Consider the following 18,712-nt stretch of genomic DNA (forward strand, 5'->3'; position numbering starts at 1 on the left):
GAAAGCGTGCGGGGACATGACATGAATTCATCCTCGTCCAATGAGATCAAGAAGGAGCTGAAACACCTTACCCTCCCCCCCAATCAGTGCTTACGGGACGGACCTTTTTCTTACTCTTCCCACCCCAGGGACCAATCTGACCATTCTGACCAAGAAGAAAAGACTAGTGCTCCACAGGAAAAGCCCTGCCTAGCCATGTGTTGAATCCACCCCGCTGGACGAGCTGTGAAGGGCCAGACATTCTACGGAAGAAGAACAGCTGATCTGGTCTCCCATGGTTAGGTCCGAGACAAGGATGACTCCAAGGACTTTAGACCAGTGATATTCAACCCAGTCCTCAGGGATCACCTGGCCAGTTGGGTTTTCAAAGTCTATGTCATCCATATTCATTGTGGATATCCTGAAAACCCAACTGGCCAGGAGGTCTCTGAGGATAGGGTTGAATACCACTGCTTTAGATGATCTGATTATGGCTAACTTATCTCTCGAGGCAAGGGCAAACTCTTAGTGTGGTGAAGTGTTTTGGTTGCCAAACCATAGTGTTTTTGTCTTTAAATAGACAGAAGGCAAAAACACAAAAAATTAAATAATTTGAGGAAGCACTGGTGGGACCATGTGCTCAGGTCTTCTATTAGTGTGAAGATGTATTGAATCATGTCTGAGAGAATCTTTTGCTATACATAGGAGGTAGATGTCATCTGCATAAGAGTAGGTGTGAACATGGGGACCAAAGTTTATCCTGCCAAGGGCACACATATATATGTTGAATAATGATGGTGAGAGGGGAGAGTCTTGAGGAACACCATATGTTGCTTTCCATGGTTGAGATTTCCCTTGGCCTTTCCTAACTTCATAAATTCTCTTGGTCAGAAATTCATTGAACCATTTTTTCACTTGCCCATCTACCCCAAGCTCATCCAAGCGTAGAAGCAGTAGAGGGTGTCAGCAGCATCCAAGGTAGCAGACACATCAAATTGCAGTAGAACTGTTTACGGGCCCTTGCTCAGATAGTGCTTCGCCTTGGAGATGAGTTTAAGAAGGAGCGATTCAGTGCTATGTCGGACTCTGAAGCCATGCTGGGAGTCATGGAAGCCATCTATCTTATCAAGGAATTCTGATAGCTGTGCGTGGACACAGAATTCCAACAGCTTAGCTGGCTACAGGATACCTTCTATTGGCCTATAGTTTCTCGCTTTGGTTGGGTCAAGCCCTGCTGCTTTGAGAAAGGGTGTTAGAAAGATGGCAGAGAGTGCCGAGGGATAGTGCCCATTCATCAGGCACAGGTTGACTAGGTCAGTTAACCAGTATATGAAATTGGAAGGTGCCTGGTCTAGTAAGTTTGCTGTGATTTAATATGTTGTGTTATGTTTTTATGTTTAGTGACCCCTGATGCAGGCGTTCCTCAGACGCTGAAACACAGTGCTGTGTTAGGTCCACAGCTTCTGCTTGTGTCCTTTTCTGAAATAAACAAGTTGGTCTTACATCAGTGATCTTCAGTGGAGTGTTCATTGTCTGTTTCCACTTCCTTTTGTACTGTTTTATACCCATGGGTTCTCTGTCCTGTTGGACTTTTTGGTGTTTACTAGTAAGTTTGCTGAGGATGGAGTCGGTCCAGAGAATGGCCACTCGGATGGTCTCGGGACTCAAGGATCTCCCGTACGAGGAACGGCTGGAAAAATTGCAGCTATACTCACTCGAGGAGCGCAGAGAGAGGGGAGACATGATCGAGACGTTCAAATATCTCACAGGCAGAGTCAAGACAGAGGAAGATATCTTCTTTTTCAGGGGTCCCACGGCAACAAGAGGTCATCCGTGGAAAATCAGAGGCGGGAAACTGCGAGGTGACACCAGGAAGTTCTTTTTTACTGAAAGGGTGGTTGATCGCTGGAATAGTCTTCCACTTCAGGTGATTGAGGCCAGCTGCGTGCCTGATTTTAAGGCCAAATGGGATCGACACGTGGGATCTATTCACAAGGTAAAGATAGGGGAGGGTCATTAGGGTGGGCAGACTGGATGGGCCGTGGCCCTTATCTGCCGTCAATTTCTATGTTTCTATGTTTCTATGACATAGATCAAGATGGCAACACTTCTTTGCATGTCGCTTTAGTATGTTAGAAATCTCAGCTGGTTTGGTTTTGGTGAATACTGACCAGGTTCTGTGTGCAGGAATTCCCACTGTGTCCTCGATTGGTCTTATATTTGGAGTTACGCAGTCTTCTAAGGTATGAGAGAAAGTTTCTTTTATAGATTTGATTTTTGTTCTGGAAGAGGCTGTCAAGATAGTATTCATCTGGGCATTGAGTGGTTGTGTCTGCGGTGATATCTTCAGTGGATATCAGAGTTGTGAAGATCTTGAAAGGGCACTTGATAGAATTTTCCGATTTGCATATCAACTTGTTATAATATGCCATTTTTGCCTCAGCCACCACTAGTATATATTGCGGTACCACCATTTGCCAATTGATGTAGTGTTCATTGTTGTTCTTTTCCCATGCCCGCTCTAGCCGGCATACTTGTGTTCTCTGAGAGCGTAGATTCTTTGTGTACCAAGGAATGGTTTTCTTTTTGACTCTTGTATATTTGATAGGTGCTAGCTTATTGATGGTTGAGGTAGAGATGTGCTGCCAGGAGGTAACAACTTTATCAGCATCTCCATTTACTGGATCCAGGTGAGTCATAACTTCTTCACAGTATTCCACTGCTGGGATCTTGCCAAGGGAATCCTTAAGTTATGTTTGTGTTTTGCATGCCTTGCCTGGGGTAATATCAGGGAGAATGTGAGGAAGTAGTAGTATGACCAGATGGTGTCCACAGGTTCTGGATCAGCCTAGAGTGGATTCTTTGGTTATACAGCCTGACTGCACCTCTCTACCCAGGAAAAATGCTGTGATGCTTACAGATATGCAGGATTTCCATGTGGATGTTGTCTTCTGGAGGCTTTTTGATGTAGCTGCTTTGGGTTTTCAGGCTGCTTTGGTGGCCTGTTCTCACACGTGCCTATCTATCTCACCTGCGCACCCTGAAGAGTGAAGGTGTAAATTCTCCTCCTCAACTTCTTTTGGCTGGGTCAGCTTATGTGACTGCTGCTTTATATGCCTTATATGGGCTTTGGTGCTTTCCATTTCTGCCTGCAGAATGCTCTGGATTAGATAATGGGCTGGTGATTCCACTTACATAGGTTTTTTGGGCAGGACTTCCCTTTCAACAGTTTTTGTTTGACAAGGGCTTAGTCGACCCCAGGGATTCTGTGGTATTCAATCACACTAAGACCCTGCCTAATAGCAAACCCAAGCCCTCTAGGGGTTCTGGTCACTCTAACTTTCATGGCTCCAGTAATTACCACTTGCATTCCAGTGCCACATCTCAAAACAGAACTCCCGGCAGTGGTACTCCATCTACAGACGTGCCCTGACATCTGGCTCCCGTCCTGTGCCCCCAGCCAAGAAGGCGCACTACACCAATCTGAGGGACCCCTCCTCCCCTCTACAGAGAGGGGACAAGCTATCAGTGTTTCTGCTGGCTTGGGTTTGCATTACGTCCGACCTGTGGGTTCTGGACTTTATTTGGTCAGGCTGCAATTGAAATTTGCTCAGCTTCTGACAAGGCGCTCCAAGAGCAGGCCACTGTATAGCGCTTGCTGGATATTCATGTTCTAGAGCGGGTGCTGCTCAATCTTTTGGGCTCCTGCAGATACTTCATATACTTTATCGTGCCACTGAATGGCTCAGACGGCTGGAGACCTATTCTGGAGCTGCAGCACATACATGAGGCTCTCACATGGACAGTGGTCCTCGGAGAGTCCCTTACCTCTCTGGATTCAGGGGGGTATACTTCCACTTTCTGATTATGGTTTCAGTCTTGCACAAACATTTCCAGTTTTTGGCTCTGCCCTTTGGACTAGCAATAACTCCTCATACCTTTGCCGATGTGATGGTGCTTGTAGCGGTTTACTTAAGTAACATGGGTCTACAAGTACACCCTGTTTTGGTCGACTGGCTAGTCATAGCTCCTTTTGCCGAGGGTCAACACACAATGTATCAGGTGATTCAGGTGCTAGAGAACCTTGGTTGGATTGTGCATTATAGACAGGGCATTCCTGGATTTCTTCCCTTCTCCAGCTCTTTCGGCGTGGGACTATCTTCAAGTCCTGGGATCTGAAGCTACCACAATGGATGTGGTTCATTGGGCAAGAGCATACATTTGTCCTTTCCAGCTTGTCTTACTCTCTCGCTGGGCTCCACACAGGGATGCGTTACGGACCAGTCTTCTTTGGACTCTGGAAGCTTGTTCCAGCCTTATTGGTGGCTTCTCCCAAAGTCACTATTCAAGGCTGTACCACTGCGGATCACCACCTAGGTCAAGGTGCTGACAGATGCCTGCTTTCGAGGCTGGAGAGCCCGCTGCACTCGGTGTCCCATTCAGGTGTCTTGGACGCCCTCTCAGTGGAAATGGTTGCTCAACTGGTTGGAGCTCAGAGCCCTTCAGCTGGCTGTAGTGCACTAGCAGAAGACTCTGGAGGGCCAAGCAGTCAGAGTCTTCTCAGACAAAGCAATGGCAGTAGCCTATGTCAGTTGCCAGGGAGATGCCAGAAGCAATTATCTGGCTCAGGAGGCCCGCCTTCTCTTTCTGTGGGTGGAAAGCCGCCTCCATGTGCTCTCAGCAACACATGTGGTGGGAGTCAACATTGTTCAGGCCGACTTCCTCAGCAGACAGCCCTTGGTTCAGGGCAAATGGCCACTGGCGCCGGCAGCGTTCCAAGCCCTTGTACGGGGCTGGGGTCGGTCCCTCTTCAATCTCATGGCCACGGCAAAGCACATACAAGCAGCTTGATTCTTCATTCAAAGGTTCGAGCTTGGAAGAGAGGGTTTCAATGCTCTGGTGCAGCCATGGCCTCAGGATATCTGCTTGTATATCTGTCTTCCCTGGCCCATGCTAAGCTGAATCTTTCGGCGGATCGAGGTCCTTATGGGCTGTGACATTCTGGTGGCTCCAGTCTGGCCTCGCAGGCTGACATATACATCTCTACTGTGTCTTCGCTAGAGTCGCAACCTTTAGTTGTATGTCTATCCTGGCCTACTTAAGCAGGGTCTGGTCTGCATGGAGGACCCGGGTCGTTTTGCTCTTCTGGCTTGGCTCTTGAGAGTGCAGCCTTAGTCTACAAAGGCTCTTCTGATGTGGTCCTTGGCACTGTGCTCATGTCTTAGCAATTGTCTGCTGTATCTGCTTACGCTATGATGTAGGAGACTTTCAAGCATTGGTGCGCTAAGGACAATGTGGAGCCATATTCTGATCCACTTTCAGTGGTGCTAATTTTTCTCTACGTTGGTCTTGATCAAGATCTCTCTGCGGCATCCCTTCGGGTGCAGGTGGCTGGGCTCTCTTGTTTTCATGCTCGGGTTCATCCTTCATCTTTGGCATCTTGCCCTGACATGGCCAAATTTCTGACAGGGGCTCTTCGCATTGGATCACTGATTTATCTTCTGTTCCCTTTTTGGGACCTCATCCTGGTGCTGTATAGTTTATCCAAGCCTGGTATAGTCTATCTTTTGAGCCCTTTTAGGATGCTTCCCTCTTGGCCTTAACACTCCAGATGGTTTTTCTGATTGCTGTTCAATCAGCAAGCTGTGTCTCCAGACTCCAGGCTCTTTCTACAATAAACGGTTTCTCCGAATCTCGGAGACTGGGATTTCTTTGTGCACAGTTCCTTTCTTCCTGCCAAAGATGGTTTCAGTGTTCCTTGTTGGTCATGAAGTAAATGTGCCTGTTTCTCAGCCTACTGGTTCAAAAGACACAGGATCTTGTTTTGAGGATCCTGAATATGCAAGGAGTGGTTCTTTGCTTTTTGGTGGTCACAAATGAGTTCGTCTTTCTGACAATTTGTTTGTGTTGACTTATTCTGTCCAGCAGAGCGCTCCGGCTGCTAAAGTCTTGATTTCCAGATGGATCCATGAGGCCCTATTGTCAGTCTCCTGTTTCAGTCCATGCACATTCTTCTAGATGTGTGACTTCTTCATTTGTCCGAACCTAGAGCTGTCTCCCCTGAGAAGATTTGCATGACGGCAACTTGGTCCTTTATACACCTGTTTGCCCTGTTTTGCAGAGTGCATGTGGCAGCGAGACAGGACTCTGCCTTTGGGGTCCTCAGTCTTGTAGGTTGGCACAGTCAGCCTGTCCTGGCTTTTTGGGGATTGCTTTTATATGTTCCACTTGTCTGGAATGTCTCGCCTATTGCACTGGTAAAAGAGATTATGAACTTACCCTGGTAATCTCTTTTCCAGTAGATAGGTAAAACATTCTAGACTCCTGCCCTGTCCTTCCTGCGCCTGACTATTATCTCAGTTTGTTTCACACGTCTCCAAGTTGTACCTTGGATGCCTATCAGCCCTTGGGGGTTGGGGAGTATATTGTATATATGTTCTTTTTGGCGGGAGTAGTTTCAAAGCTCCCTTGAGGTTTTGCCGGTTGCTTGCAGGTAATATTCTCATGTTACTCCTTTGAGCAGAACAGTTATTTATGACCTTGATTGGTATGGGTGTCTCTACTTCACGTTGGTTTGGTGGTCCTTGGTGCTTGGGTACTATAACTGTAGGTGGAGCTAAGGAGCTCAGTGAAGTACAGAAGAGGCACAGAGAAAAATCCTGGATTCCTTCTGCAGATTGCACGCGGCCATGGGGACACTAGAATGTCTCACCTATCTACTGGAAAAGAGCTTACCAGGGTAAGTACATAATCTATAATTTCTGTAGAAAGTTTGACGTTTTTTGTCTATTGATCTATAATCTGTTATTTCTGTACCACAGAAACAAAGAAACTGAAGACAGATTATCTACCCCATAGAGTCTGCCCATCCACATTAACTGCTCAGCTAATCTCCTCCTCTCCCTCTGAGATCCTCTATGCTTGCCCCATACTTGCTTGAATTCAGATGCTATCCTTGTCTCTACCACTTTTATTGGGAGTGTGTTCCATTCATACACCATGCTTTCTGTATAGAAATATTCCCTTAGATTATTCCTTCACTGACCTCCCCCCCTTTCACCCTCATTCTATGACCCCCTGTTCCAAAGGTTCTTTTCCATAGAAAGAGGTCTTCATCAAGGCAGTGGCTGCTGCCAGAAGGATGCTGGGCTGTATAAAGAGAGGCGTAGTCAGTAGAAGGAAGAAGGTATTGATGCCCCTGTACAGGTCATTGGTGAGGCCCCACTTAGAGTATTGTGTTCAGTTTTGGAGACCGTATCTGGCGAAAGACGTAAGAAGACTTGAGGCGGTCCAGAGGAGGGCGACGAAAATGATAGGAGGCTTGCGCCAGAAGACGTATGAGGAGAGACTGGAAGCCCTGAATATGTATACCCTAGAGGAAAGGAGAGACAGGGGAGATATGATTCAGACGTTCAAATACTTGAAGGGTATTAACGTAGAACAAAATCTTTTCCAGAGAAAGGAAAATGGTAAAACCAGAGGACATAATTTGAGGTTGAGGGGTGGTAGATTCAGGGGCAATGTTAGGAAATTCTACTTTACGGAGAGGGTAGTGGATGCCTGGAATGTGCTCCCGAGAGAGGTGGTGGAGAGTAAAACTGTGACTGAGTTTAAAGAAGTGTGGGATGAATACAGAAGATTTAGAATCAGAAAATAATATTAAATATTGAACTAAGCCAGTTACTGGGCAGACTTGCACGGTCTGTGTCTTTGTATGGCCGTTTGGTGGAGGATGGGCAGGGGAGGGCTTCAATGGCTGGGAGGGTGTAGATGGGCTGGAGTAAGTCTTAACAGAGATTTCGGCATTTGGAACCCAAGCACAGTACCGGATAAAGCTTTGGATTCTTGCCCAGAAATAGCTAAGAAGAAAAAAAAAAATAAATTTAAATTGAATCAGGTTGGGCAGACTGGATTGACCATTCAGGTCTTTATCTGCTGTCATCTACTATGTTACTATGTTATGTTACTATGTATCATATGCATTTCCACTGTGGAAATATTTAAATATGAGATTTATATTTCCCCTATCCAGTGTTTCTTCAAAGGTATAATATGAGTATATTGAAATGCTTCATAATAAAGATGGTTGACTTAGTAGTTGCCTTATGGACCAATTCCATATGGTTTATATCCTTTGGAAGTTAAGCTCTTCAGTACTGAATACAGTTCTCCAAACAAGGTCTCACCAGAGGTTTAAAAATTATGAAAAAAGCAGGAATTCATTAAAACCTCACTTTTTTTGCTTTTGGTGACTTTAGCACTTTTCCCCACAGATGGTCATGTATTCTTAGTTGGTTAATTTGAAACAGTAAGGTGTAATAATTTATGCAAACAGTTTCTTCTCATCTGTTTACTGTAAGCATATATTTATTGATTAATTTACCAGCCAAAAAATCAAACTTCTGTACAGATGAGCTTGGCTGTGATTTCAGCAATAAAACTCTGAAATGTAGTATAAAGATTTACATTTTTGTTTTGCTGTTGAGTAGAAAATGTTCTAATGAATGTTTTGCTCTGTTAAGGAAGTGCAAAAGAAGGAGCTGGTGCTGTTGATGAGGAAGACTTCGTTAAGGCATTTGTTGATGTCCCAACTGTTCAGGTAAACTGGAGAAAGTTATCACTAAATAGGAACATCTAATTCTAGAATATAGTTGGCTCTCCTTATCCACGGGTTCTGTATCTGCGGATTTAATCAACCGCAGAACTGACCACAGCTGGCTCTCTCAGGTCTCCCACCCCTAGTGTTCATTTGCATCCTGTCTTCGGCCCTGCAGCAGCAGCTGTACTCAAAGGCTGCCTGTGACCTGCACGGGCCTTTTTCTCTGACCTGGCCCACCCAGGAAGTTGTGTCAGAAGAGGCGGACCGGATCAGAGGGAAAAATCCATGCAGGCCGCAGACAGCCTTTGAGTACGGCTGTTGCTGCAGGGTCAAAGACAGGATGCAAAGGTACACCATGGGCGGTGGGGCCTGATAAAGAGAGCGAGATTCCAGACCATGGAGGGGAGAGGAAGAGAGGAGAAGGACGAAGAGAGAGGGAATTAAAAGACTTGAGCATCTGCAGATTTTGGAATCTGGGGGAGGTCCTGGAACCAATCCCCCTCAGATATGTAGGGCCTACTGTTCTTGCAGAAAATAATCCACTAGGTTGGTGTGATAAGTTAAACAGCCTATGGTATTATAGATATAGGAATGTGATGAATAGGTATATAACAAAGTAGTGCAGCCTAGTACTGTATTCACATTGTAAAAATGTTTTGGTATGAGCCTGGAAAGACTCCATTAAAATGCTTTTATAAATAACATTAAGAGCCTCCCATATAAATTTGCACGGAGGTATTTTGCCTTTGGTTGCATACTTTAACTACCCAAATTAGTTATGGAAATGCCTAATTAGGTATCACAGGTGAGTTCCAAATCAGAGAGTATAATATATCTGTATTATTTTATCCCACCAATCTCCTGAAAAATATATTTTCTTTTTGATAAGATTTTTAGATTTTTCTAAGGGCTAATTTAGCAAAAGCTGTTTTCTAGTGTTCATGGTCAAGTCAGAGTCATAGGCTGTCTACAAAGATGCACATTTTCTTCCCAGAGGCACAACAATTGTTGGTTCCCTAGGATCCTAATTTATTTTGCTCTGGAGAATTTCTTAGTTGATATGAATAGAAAGGGAAGACTTTGTTAATAGACAACCAACTCCTTATTCAGCATTATCTTATAAGTAAGTGCTTAGTGTTAAATATCAGACTAAATTTGTTTAGGAATTTCTTAATGAGATTCGCCCTGTATGAATGTGATTGTTTCTCTTGTCTTAATTATGGAGTTCCTTTCTAGTAACAGGTATTTTTTAGTGTTGTAAATTGCTTGGCAGTTAAAAGCGGTCTAGAAAAATGTGAATAAACATAATGAGGGATTCGATAGGTTCAAGTTTATTAAAATCTTATTATACCGCCAAATCAGACTTCAAGGCGATGTACATATCATATTAAAATATAAGTGTTTAAAAAATACAGGGTACAACAAAGATATATTGTACAAAGACTTAACAACACAAGACTGACGGACAAACTGGTACAGAAGGGAGACGGTAGAATTACATTATTTAAAGAGAAAGAACAAGTGGAACGTACAATAGGAAGGGAGCAGATATCATATGAATCAATCATGTTCAGAGAGAAAAAACCCACCAAAAAACATCCTAAACAGGACGGTTAAACATGAAAAGCGTCCTTGAATAGATAGGTTTTTAAGATTAGACTTGAAGTCTGAAATAGTCATGTCTTCTCTTAAATACTTTGGAGCAGTGTTCCATAAAGTGGGGGCTGTAATTGAAAAAAATGTATGGTCGCATTGTATTAATATGTCTCAGAGAAGGTACAGCAAGAAGGTTTTGGGAATGGAGCGGAGGGTTCTTTGAGGATCGTGAGGAATCGGTACTCTATTCAAGAAATCAGGGGTATTGGAAGAACGGATTTTAAACGTTAACAGAAGGATTTTGTATGCTATCCTGTGTTCTATAGGAAGCCAGCGGGCCTTGATAAATAACAGCGTGATGTGGTCATATTTTTTGGCCTTAAATATAACTTTAATAACTGTATTCTGCACGATCTGCAGGCGCCTAATTTCTGTTTGTGTTATTCCTCTATAGAGAGAATTACAGTAGTCTCGGCGAGAAATTATCAATGAATGAATTAAGATATTAATGGATTGAGAGTTAAATAACTTAGAGGGGGAGCATATCATTCACAATCTTTGAAAACAGCTACAAATTAGTGTACTAATTTGGTTATGATATGTTAGTTTTGTATCAAATGTGACACCTAGAAGTTTGAGGGTGGGAACTATTTGCAGAGGAGTAATTGAGATTGAGATTGGCTTTGTAAGGGATTGGCCCTCTTTTACTGGGAAGATCATAACCTTTGTTTTGTTGACATTTAGGGCTAACATATTAGCATCGAGCCAATCATGAATTTATGTGAGTTTTTGGTTGAAAACAGGTACTTCTTTAGGGTCATTAAGGTCTATTGGATGAACCAATTGAATATTAACACTTTTTCTCCTATGGAATCTTGTTTTAGTTCTGTTACTTTCCAGATCTAACTTAGATCTGCCCTAAGATTCACTCTTCCACCTTTAATGCCTTCCATATTATTAATGGAACACCTCACAGTTTTCCCTATTTATTTTAGCTGAATATAAACATGCAAAGTAGGATGAGCATATAGAAATAGGATCATGCTGGGTTCCGAGTGCTGTCTGTGGCAACTGTTGACCTGTTGCGTGATTGTCTTTATCCTTTGTACTTAAGAATGGAACCTCTTGGTTTATTGCCAGATAACTAAGGGGGAAATTGTTTTCAACAAAAGAAATAGTGGGACACAAGTTCAAATTGTCATCAACCGCTGATATTTATGTATTCTTTTTGGGCACGTCAGGCTTTTTCCTTGTGGCTCAGCTTGCCAATTCTAGAGGGATAGTAGCAATAATCCTGGTTGGTCATTTTCTCTACCCTTTTGGAAGCATTATAAATCCCAATATCAGAAATAGGCTGTTTAGGTTTTTGCCCCCTGGAGGTGATTGCATGCATAGTTTTGAAGCATTGACATTTTAATTTCCATTAGGATCATCTTGATCACATGGATGGGAGGAGCCAAGATGGCGTTGTGAATCTAGCGATGCTCGGGGCTTGTTTATCTTTTTTCCTTCTTCTATTTTTTTTTTTTTTTTTCCTTATTATTTTTTATTTTCAAGTTTTACATAAAGTGTACAAAATATTAAATTCAATAGATAAAATCCTTCTTCTATTTTGAATAATGCCACATACCAAATGCAAAGGTGTAGTCTGGGTCGGACCCTCGCCAATGGACTCTTTTTCACCTTTGCAACAGAATACTGAGCTTTACCTCCAGGACTCCTTCAGTTAACTGAGAGCGGGGCCATGCTATGTTGGCAGTTCAAAAGGTGATTGCTACACTTGAGCCAGAAATATCTTTATTGCCCCTGGATCCATTTGTCCCTCCGTGACCAACGGTCTCATTGATACTGAAGTGGTTGCGAGGGTTTTCTCTGTTGAGGGACAAAAGTCTCTAGTGGGAGCTGCTGTTGAAAAGAAGATACTAGCGGCTGGATCTCAGTTTGAAGGCCCCCCCCAGAGGTAACTCTAGAAGATATCTGGAAAATGCTGCAAAGACTGGATAGGCCTGTATTAAAATCTGCAGAGGAAATAACAGCTTTGGTATATAAAATGGACTCTCTTACTAAAAATGTTGAAGATATTAAGAGAGACAATCTTACTCAGTTTGCCTGTGTTAATGAAGAAATATCCTCTTTAAAGACAGTAACAACTACCTTAATTAAAGATAAGATCTCAATACAAAAAAGATTGGAGAATTACAACAGGAGACTTAATTTACATATTTTGAATTTTCCTAAACCACCTGATAGTAACCTCTGATGATTTATTTCGCAAATACTTGATTCAGATTTTGAAATTTGCCCCAGAAGCTATTCCGCCATGAAATAAAATTTACTTCTTACCAGTTGCTTCAAGTAAATAAAGTTGGGGGAGAAACAAGTGGCCTGATTCATGAATCTCAACAGCAAGATGAAAGTATTAATTTGGATAATTTATCAGCATTTCTAGAAGAGTTAGTAACAGTAGTTGAGGAAAGAGTTACTTTATTAGCCTCATTTGTATTTCAACAAGATCTCAATGCGGTAATGAAATTCTACCACATTTTTTGGACAGACGGTTTGGATCCACCCTGATTTGACCAAAGAAATACAGGAAAAGAGAGAGAGGCATGTCTTGCCAAGAGACAAGGATTTTAGGGGCTACTTTTCTGCTTGCATATCCTTGTAAATGTTTTGTTCATTTTGCTGGGGTCATAAAAAATATATTTTTTATTACATTACATTAGTGACTTCTATTCCGCCTGTACCTTGCAGTTTTAAGCTGATTACATTAGAAGATAGCTGGACATTTCCAGGAAGTTACAATTTAGGGGTTGGATACATAGTAGAGGCTTTGAGGAGAAATTGAAGGAAGGGTGGAGATTTGAAGATTACATGTAGGGAAGTTGCAGTTTAGTGGCTGGTTATATGATAAGAGTCATTGAGGAGATAATAGAAGAGGGGTAGGAGGTTAGCTGGAAATTTGCATGGAGGGGGGAGGATGCGGGGCGGGGGGGGGGGAAGAGAAGACTGGAAAGATTTTTTGAATAGCAGAGTTTTGATTTCTTTTCGAAATGATTTAAAGTCACTTGTAATTGTCAACAGGTTGGAGATGCCCCAGACCAGTTGAAAGCTTTTCTTGATTTGAAGAAAATCTCTATTGGGTAATGGTGTTAATAAATTAGGAGGAGTTGTCTCGTTAAGCCTAATATAGGGGGTCTTTTACTAAGGCGCACTAGCCGATGTAACGCACGCTAAATTGGCTAGCATGCCTTAGTAAAAGACCCCCATATTGATCTGTATTTTAAATTTTTAAGTTAGTTTTTGGGCTGACCTCCCTCACATTTTTGTGATCTAAGAAGAAAATGTCAAATTACTTCTTGATTGTATTTTTCTTTTCATTTTTCTCAAACAAGTGTTATACTTGTAAAATTTCTTATAAATAAAGGGAAAAAAAAGGATCATCTTTTGAATAAAGGGGTTATATAAAGCCCAATACATTAGTAGACGTTCCCTTTTTTGTGCTATAGGTATTTCTAATCCCCCTCCATGTTTAACAGTGCGTTTTCTATATCTATACAGACATACGCACATAGGGCTCCTTTTACGAAGCCGCGGTAGTGCGCGTAATAGCGCGCGAAACTGCCGGCCGCGCTAGCCGCTACAGCTTCCTCTTGAGCAGGCGGTAGTTTTTCGGCTAGCGCATGATTAAAAGTCGTACGCGTTAAAGCCGCTACCGCGGCTTCGTAAAAGGAGCCCATAGACTTGCACACACAAACTGTGCTTGTTAAAGATTAGTTTGGTTTGATCTGTAAAATCTTCACATGCAAAAATCTCTTTTTAAAAAAATTTTCACAGATTTATTCCAGTCGAGATCTAGAAGAATCCATCAATAAAATTAGGGAAATTTTATCTGATGATAAACATGATTGGGAGCAAAGAATAACTGCTGTAAGTATTTAAACTTGGATAAGAAAAAATGTTCAATTCTGAATTGTGGATGACCATTTAAATAATTCCTATTTAACTGCTTTTTCCCCCCAATTTTTTTATTATTTTCAAAACTTACAGTAAGTGTAACAATAAATACCACATTTTATACATCAATAGCACACTTAATATTCCATTAATATCCATTTCAGAATTAGTGCCCCCTCCCTCCTAAACTATTACAATGCAATCACATAACATTTCTATAATAAACCCCAATATATCTAAATTCATTAGTCTAACAGACCCCCATCCTCCCCCCTCCCGGATGTGCATGACATAGGGAAAAACATTAATTAAACATTACAGTATTTTGCTAATGGCTCCCAAATCTCCTGAAATTTTTTAAAATTCCCTTTCTGAACGGCTAATATTCTTTCCATTTTATACACATGACACAATGAATTCCACCAAAAACTATAATTAAGCCTCGTCCAATTCTTCCAATTGCTACTAAACGTGGTCTGCTGTCTGAATGAGTCATTAGGATTATAGGTTGGTTCTTAACCTAGATGTTATTTCCAAGGGGTTTGAGTCATGGATTAGCTATTTTGAGTTACACCTGGTTACAGAAAAATATATAGACCAAGATTTCTGCGATGAACCTTATTTAGAGAAACCTTTTATAGAAGTTTATCTTTTATAGAAAAATAAAGAAAAATAGAAAATGACTGCAAATCAAGACTATCCCCCTCTTTTACTAAGGTGCGTTAGCCGATTTAGTGCATGCTAAATATTAGCGTGCGCTAAACTCTAACGCGTCCATAGAATATAATGAACGCATTAGCGTTTAACGCGGGCTAAATCGGCTAGCGCGCCTTGGACCCCTATATGATCTATTCAGCCTACCCTCCATACTAACTATTTCAGCTCTGCAATTACTTTCGCTCACTTAGATATCCTCTGAGTTTGTCTTAGGCTTTCTTGAATTCAGATACAGTCCATATCTCCACCACCTCTACTGGGAAGTTGTTCCACATTTCCACCACCCTTTCCATAAAGAGATATTTCTAAAGATTAATCCTGAGTTTCTTCCTTTTCATTTTCATCTTGTGCCACTTCATCCCAGAGCTTCTTTTCAATTGAAAATGACTTGCCTCCTATGCATATAGTATGCCATGTACTGTATATACTCAAATATAAACCGGGATTTTTGGAGGTCCTGGTTTATATTCGGGTCATCCCCAGTGACCACCCGAAACCCTCCTGGACTTCCTACAGGCCTGCCTTAGGCCGGGACAGGAGGGATCCCTCCTGTCTCCTGCCCTCGCCGACACTATCAATTACTACTTTCCCCCCCTCGCGTATCTGTTTGTTCCCTGGTGGTCCAGCGTGTATCCCCTGCTGAAATCCTCCAGAAGATTGTAAAGGTAAGTAGTCAGCAGCGCACCCAGGCCGGCACGCAGCAGCAAGCTTATCGTGCTGCCGGCCGGCCCTGCACCGCTCCTTGATAGGCTGCCGTCATAACGACAAATCCCGCAAGTACTTGCGGCAGCCTATCAAGGAGCGGTGCAGGGTCAGTCGGCAGCATGAAAAGCTTGCTGCTGCATGCCAGCCTGGGTGCGCCGCTGGCTACTTACCTTTACAATCTTCTGGAGGATTTGAGCGCGGGTACACGCTGAACCACGAGAGAGCAAACAGATACACGAAGGAGGGAGGGTGGTAATTGTTAGTGTTGGCCGGGGCAGGAGACGGGAGGGATCCCTCCTTCCCGGCCTACTACTAGGTGGTTTAAGTTAAGGGGAATGGTTACCGGTAATCTGCTGGCTGGGTTAGAGGGCAAAGGGGAGTATGGGACAATTAAGCCATTGTGACATCACTGAAGAGATTGACTCTTTTTAGGGGGAAGAGGGTACAGGGAAGGAAGATGGGACAGTGTTCAGAGCCTGGTAGGGAGGGGGGACAGTATTCAGAGCCTGACAGGGAAGGGGGCTTGGTTCACAGCCTGGTAGGGAATGGGACTGAGAGCAGGGCAGGAAGGGAATGGGGCTGAGTGCAGAACTTGGCAGGGAGGGGAGGGCTGAGTGCAGAACCTTGCAGGGGAGGGTGTGATTGAGGGGACACTGAGTTCAGATTCTGGCAGGGCACGGCACTTGAATATTAAGCCCCCGACTTATATTCGAGCCAACCATTTTTCCTCCTTTTGAGGGGAAAAATGGGAGTCTCGACTTATATTCGGATGGACTTGTATTTGAGTATATATGGTAAGTATTTAAATGTTTGTCTTCTCCTACTTTTCTCCCAAAACACACATATTGGCCCTGATTCTATAAAAGATTCCTACAGTTAGGCACCTGGATCAGCGCACCTAGCCAACCTAGGCTTCTAACTTAATTTCTTTAATTGGCTTAATCGGTGCTGATTGAAAGCGTCATTAAAAACCAATTAAAAATTATTTTGAAAATTAATTTGCTGGTAGGCACCTATCACTTTACACTGAGGCGCCTACTGGCAAGTAGGCATAATTAGGGGTAGATTCTGGGTAGAGTTTGGGCATAGATTTAGGTGCCAGTAGGTGCCTACATTAGACGCACTCATTTAGGCCAAGAAAACCCTGGCCTTCAGGGAGTGCACCTAAAGGTTTTATGCCAACTTGTACCTAAGAATGCTTAAATGCCGCTAAGCACAATTCTATAAACGGTGCCTAGTGGTTAATTGATAACTACACTGAATGGCGCCTAGGAGTTAGACGGCGTTTATAGAATCAAGCCCATTGTGAACTTCAAGTCTGTCTCCATATGCGTTAAAACATATGGAAAAGATATGGCTGAAGGGTGGATATGATTGAGGTCTACAAAATCCTGAGTGATGTAGAATGGGTAAAAGTGTATTGATTTTTCACTTTTTCAAAAATTACAAAGTTCCATGGAAATACTTTTTCACTCAAAGAATAGTTAAGCCGTGGAGCTCGTTGCCAGAGGATGTTTAACAGTGGTTAGCATAGCAAGGTTTAAAAAGGTTTGGACAAGTTCCTGGAGGAAAAGTCTATAGTCTGCTATTGAGACAGACATAGGGGGAACCACTGCTTGCCCTGGGATTGGTAGCATGGAATGTTACTGCTATGTGGGTTTCTGTAAGGTACTTGTGACCTGGATTGGCCACTATTAGAAAAAAGATACTGGGCTAGATGGACCACTGATCTGACCCAGTATGGCTATTCTTATGTTCTTATGATAAAGTATTTGTGAGTGTATAGATCATATGTTGCTGAAAGCAAGAACTAGAAAGAACATGAATCAGACTTTACATCTGGTGTATTTCCTCTGCATGAATGGTTTGCCCTTCTCTGGGATGCAGGGGTTTTACTTGAAATTTAAGAAACATAATTTATGTAATTCATTTACCAAGTAGGAAGCACCTACTGGTAATAGTTTTATTTATTTATTCAATTTTCTATACTGTTGTCCCAAGTGAGCTCAGAACGGTTTACATTAATTTATTCAGGTACTCAAGCATTTTTCCCTATTTTGTCCTTGCAGGCTTACAATCTATCTAATGTACCTGGGGCAATGGAGGGATTAAGTGACTTGCCCAGGGTCACAAGGAGCAGCGTGGGTTTGAACCTACAACCTCAGGGTGCTGAGGCTGTAGCTTTAACCACTGTGCCACACTCTCCCCTGTTTATTGTGCATTCTTGACCTTATGAGGTTTATGACAAATATGAAAACAAAAACTATGGATACAGATGTTCTGGAGATAATTTATTAAACACTGACATATAAAACCATGAAAATTCAATTAAAAAAGTACAGTGATAAAAAATACTGTGATAAAAATCCAACTGGACCCTACACGGTCCGTGTTTCGGCGAACACGTCTTCCTCAGGGGTCCAATGGTTTGCAAACTCACTTATAAAGAATTGGACTGAAAATAGTCTATTGTCTTTAAACATGTGAGCAAAGAACACCGCAGACAAGCTGAAGTAGCAAAAAAAATGCCCATCTGCAGTAACCATTATCTCTCTCCTTATTGGCTAAGGCTCTTAACATTTGCATTTCCTCTTCCTATAGGCTAAGGCTCTTTACACCTGCATTGTGAGGACATAGGGCTTTATGGTTATAGAAACATTGTAACATGATAGCAGATAAAGGCCAAATGGTTTATCTAGTCTGCCCAACAAAGAAAAATGAGGAGACCCGATAATCCACAGTGAAAACAATCCACCGATGAAAACAAAAACAAAAAACTGTGGATACAGATGTTCTGGAGATAATTTATTAAACACTGACATATAAATAACATGAAAATTCAATTTAAAAAGTACAATGATAAAAAATACTGTGATAAAAATCCACCCGGACCCTACACGGTCTATGTTTCGGCGAACACGCCTTCCTCAGGGGTCCAATGGTTTGCAAACTCACATATAAAGAATTGGACTGAAAACAGTCTATTGTCTTTAAACATGTGAGCAAAGAACACCGCAGACAAGCTGAAGTAGCAAAAAAAAAAAAAAAAAAAAAAAAATGGTAAGGCATATAAACATAAACCAGTTAGTGAAGAGAAATTAATTTTTAAAGGATAACAGATAAATAATGACTTATTAAAAGAAGATAATGGTAAATTAG

General features: G+C 42.3%; 1 protein-coding gene across 11 annotated transcripts in view; it reads left to right on the top strand.

Moving 5' to 3' along the window:
* CLASP1 (cytoplasmic linker associated protein 1) overlaps positions 1-18,712 on the top strand; it is a 506,270-nt gene that overhangs the window by 213,718 nt on the left and 273,840 nt on the right. For all 11 annotated transcript variants that reach the window (XM_033944379.1, XM_033944384.1, XM_033944387.1 and 8 more), the window contains exons 10-11: positions 8,502-8,578; positions 14,012-14,104. In XM_033944379.1, the coding sequence (XP_033800270.1) occupies positions 8,502-8,578; positions 14,012-14,104 (170 nt within the window). The remainder of the gene's footprint in view (positions 1-8,501; positions 8,579-14,011; positions 14,105-18,712) is intronic.

Source organism: Geotrypetes seraphini, chromosome 5 (genome assembly GCF_902459505.1).
Source record: "Geotrypetes seraphini chromosome 5, aGeoSer1.1, whole genome shotgun sequence".
In the NCBI taxonomy this organism is placed as follows: domain Eukaryota; kingdom Metazoa; phylum Chordata; class Amphibia; order Gymnophiona; family Dermophiidae; genus Geotrypetes; species Geotrypetes seraphini.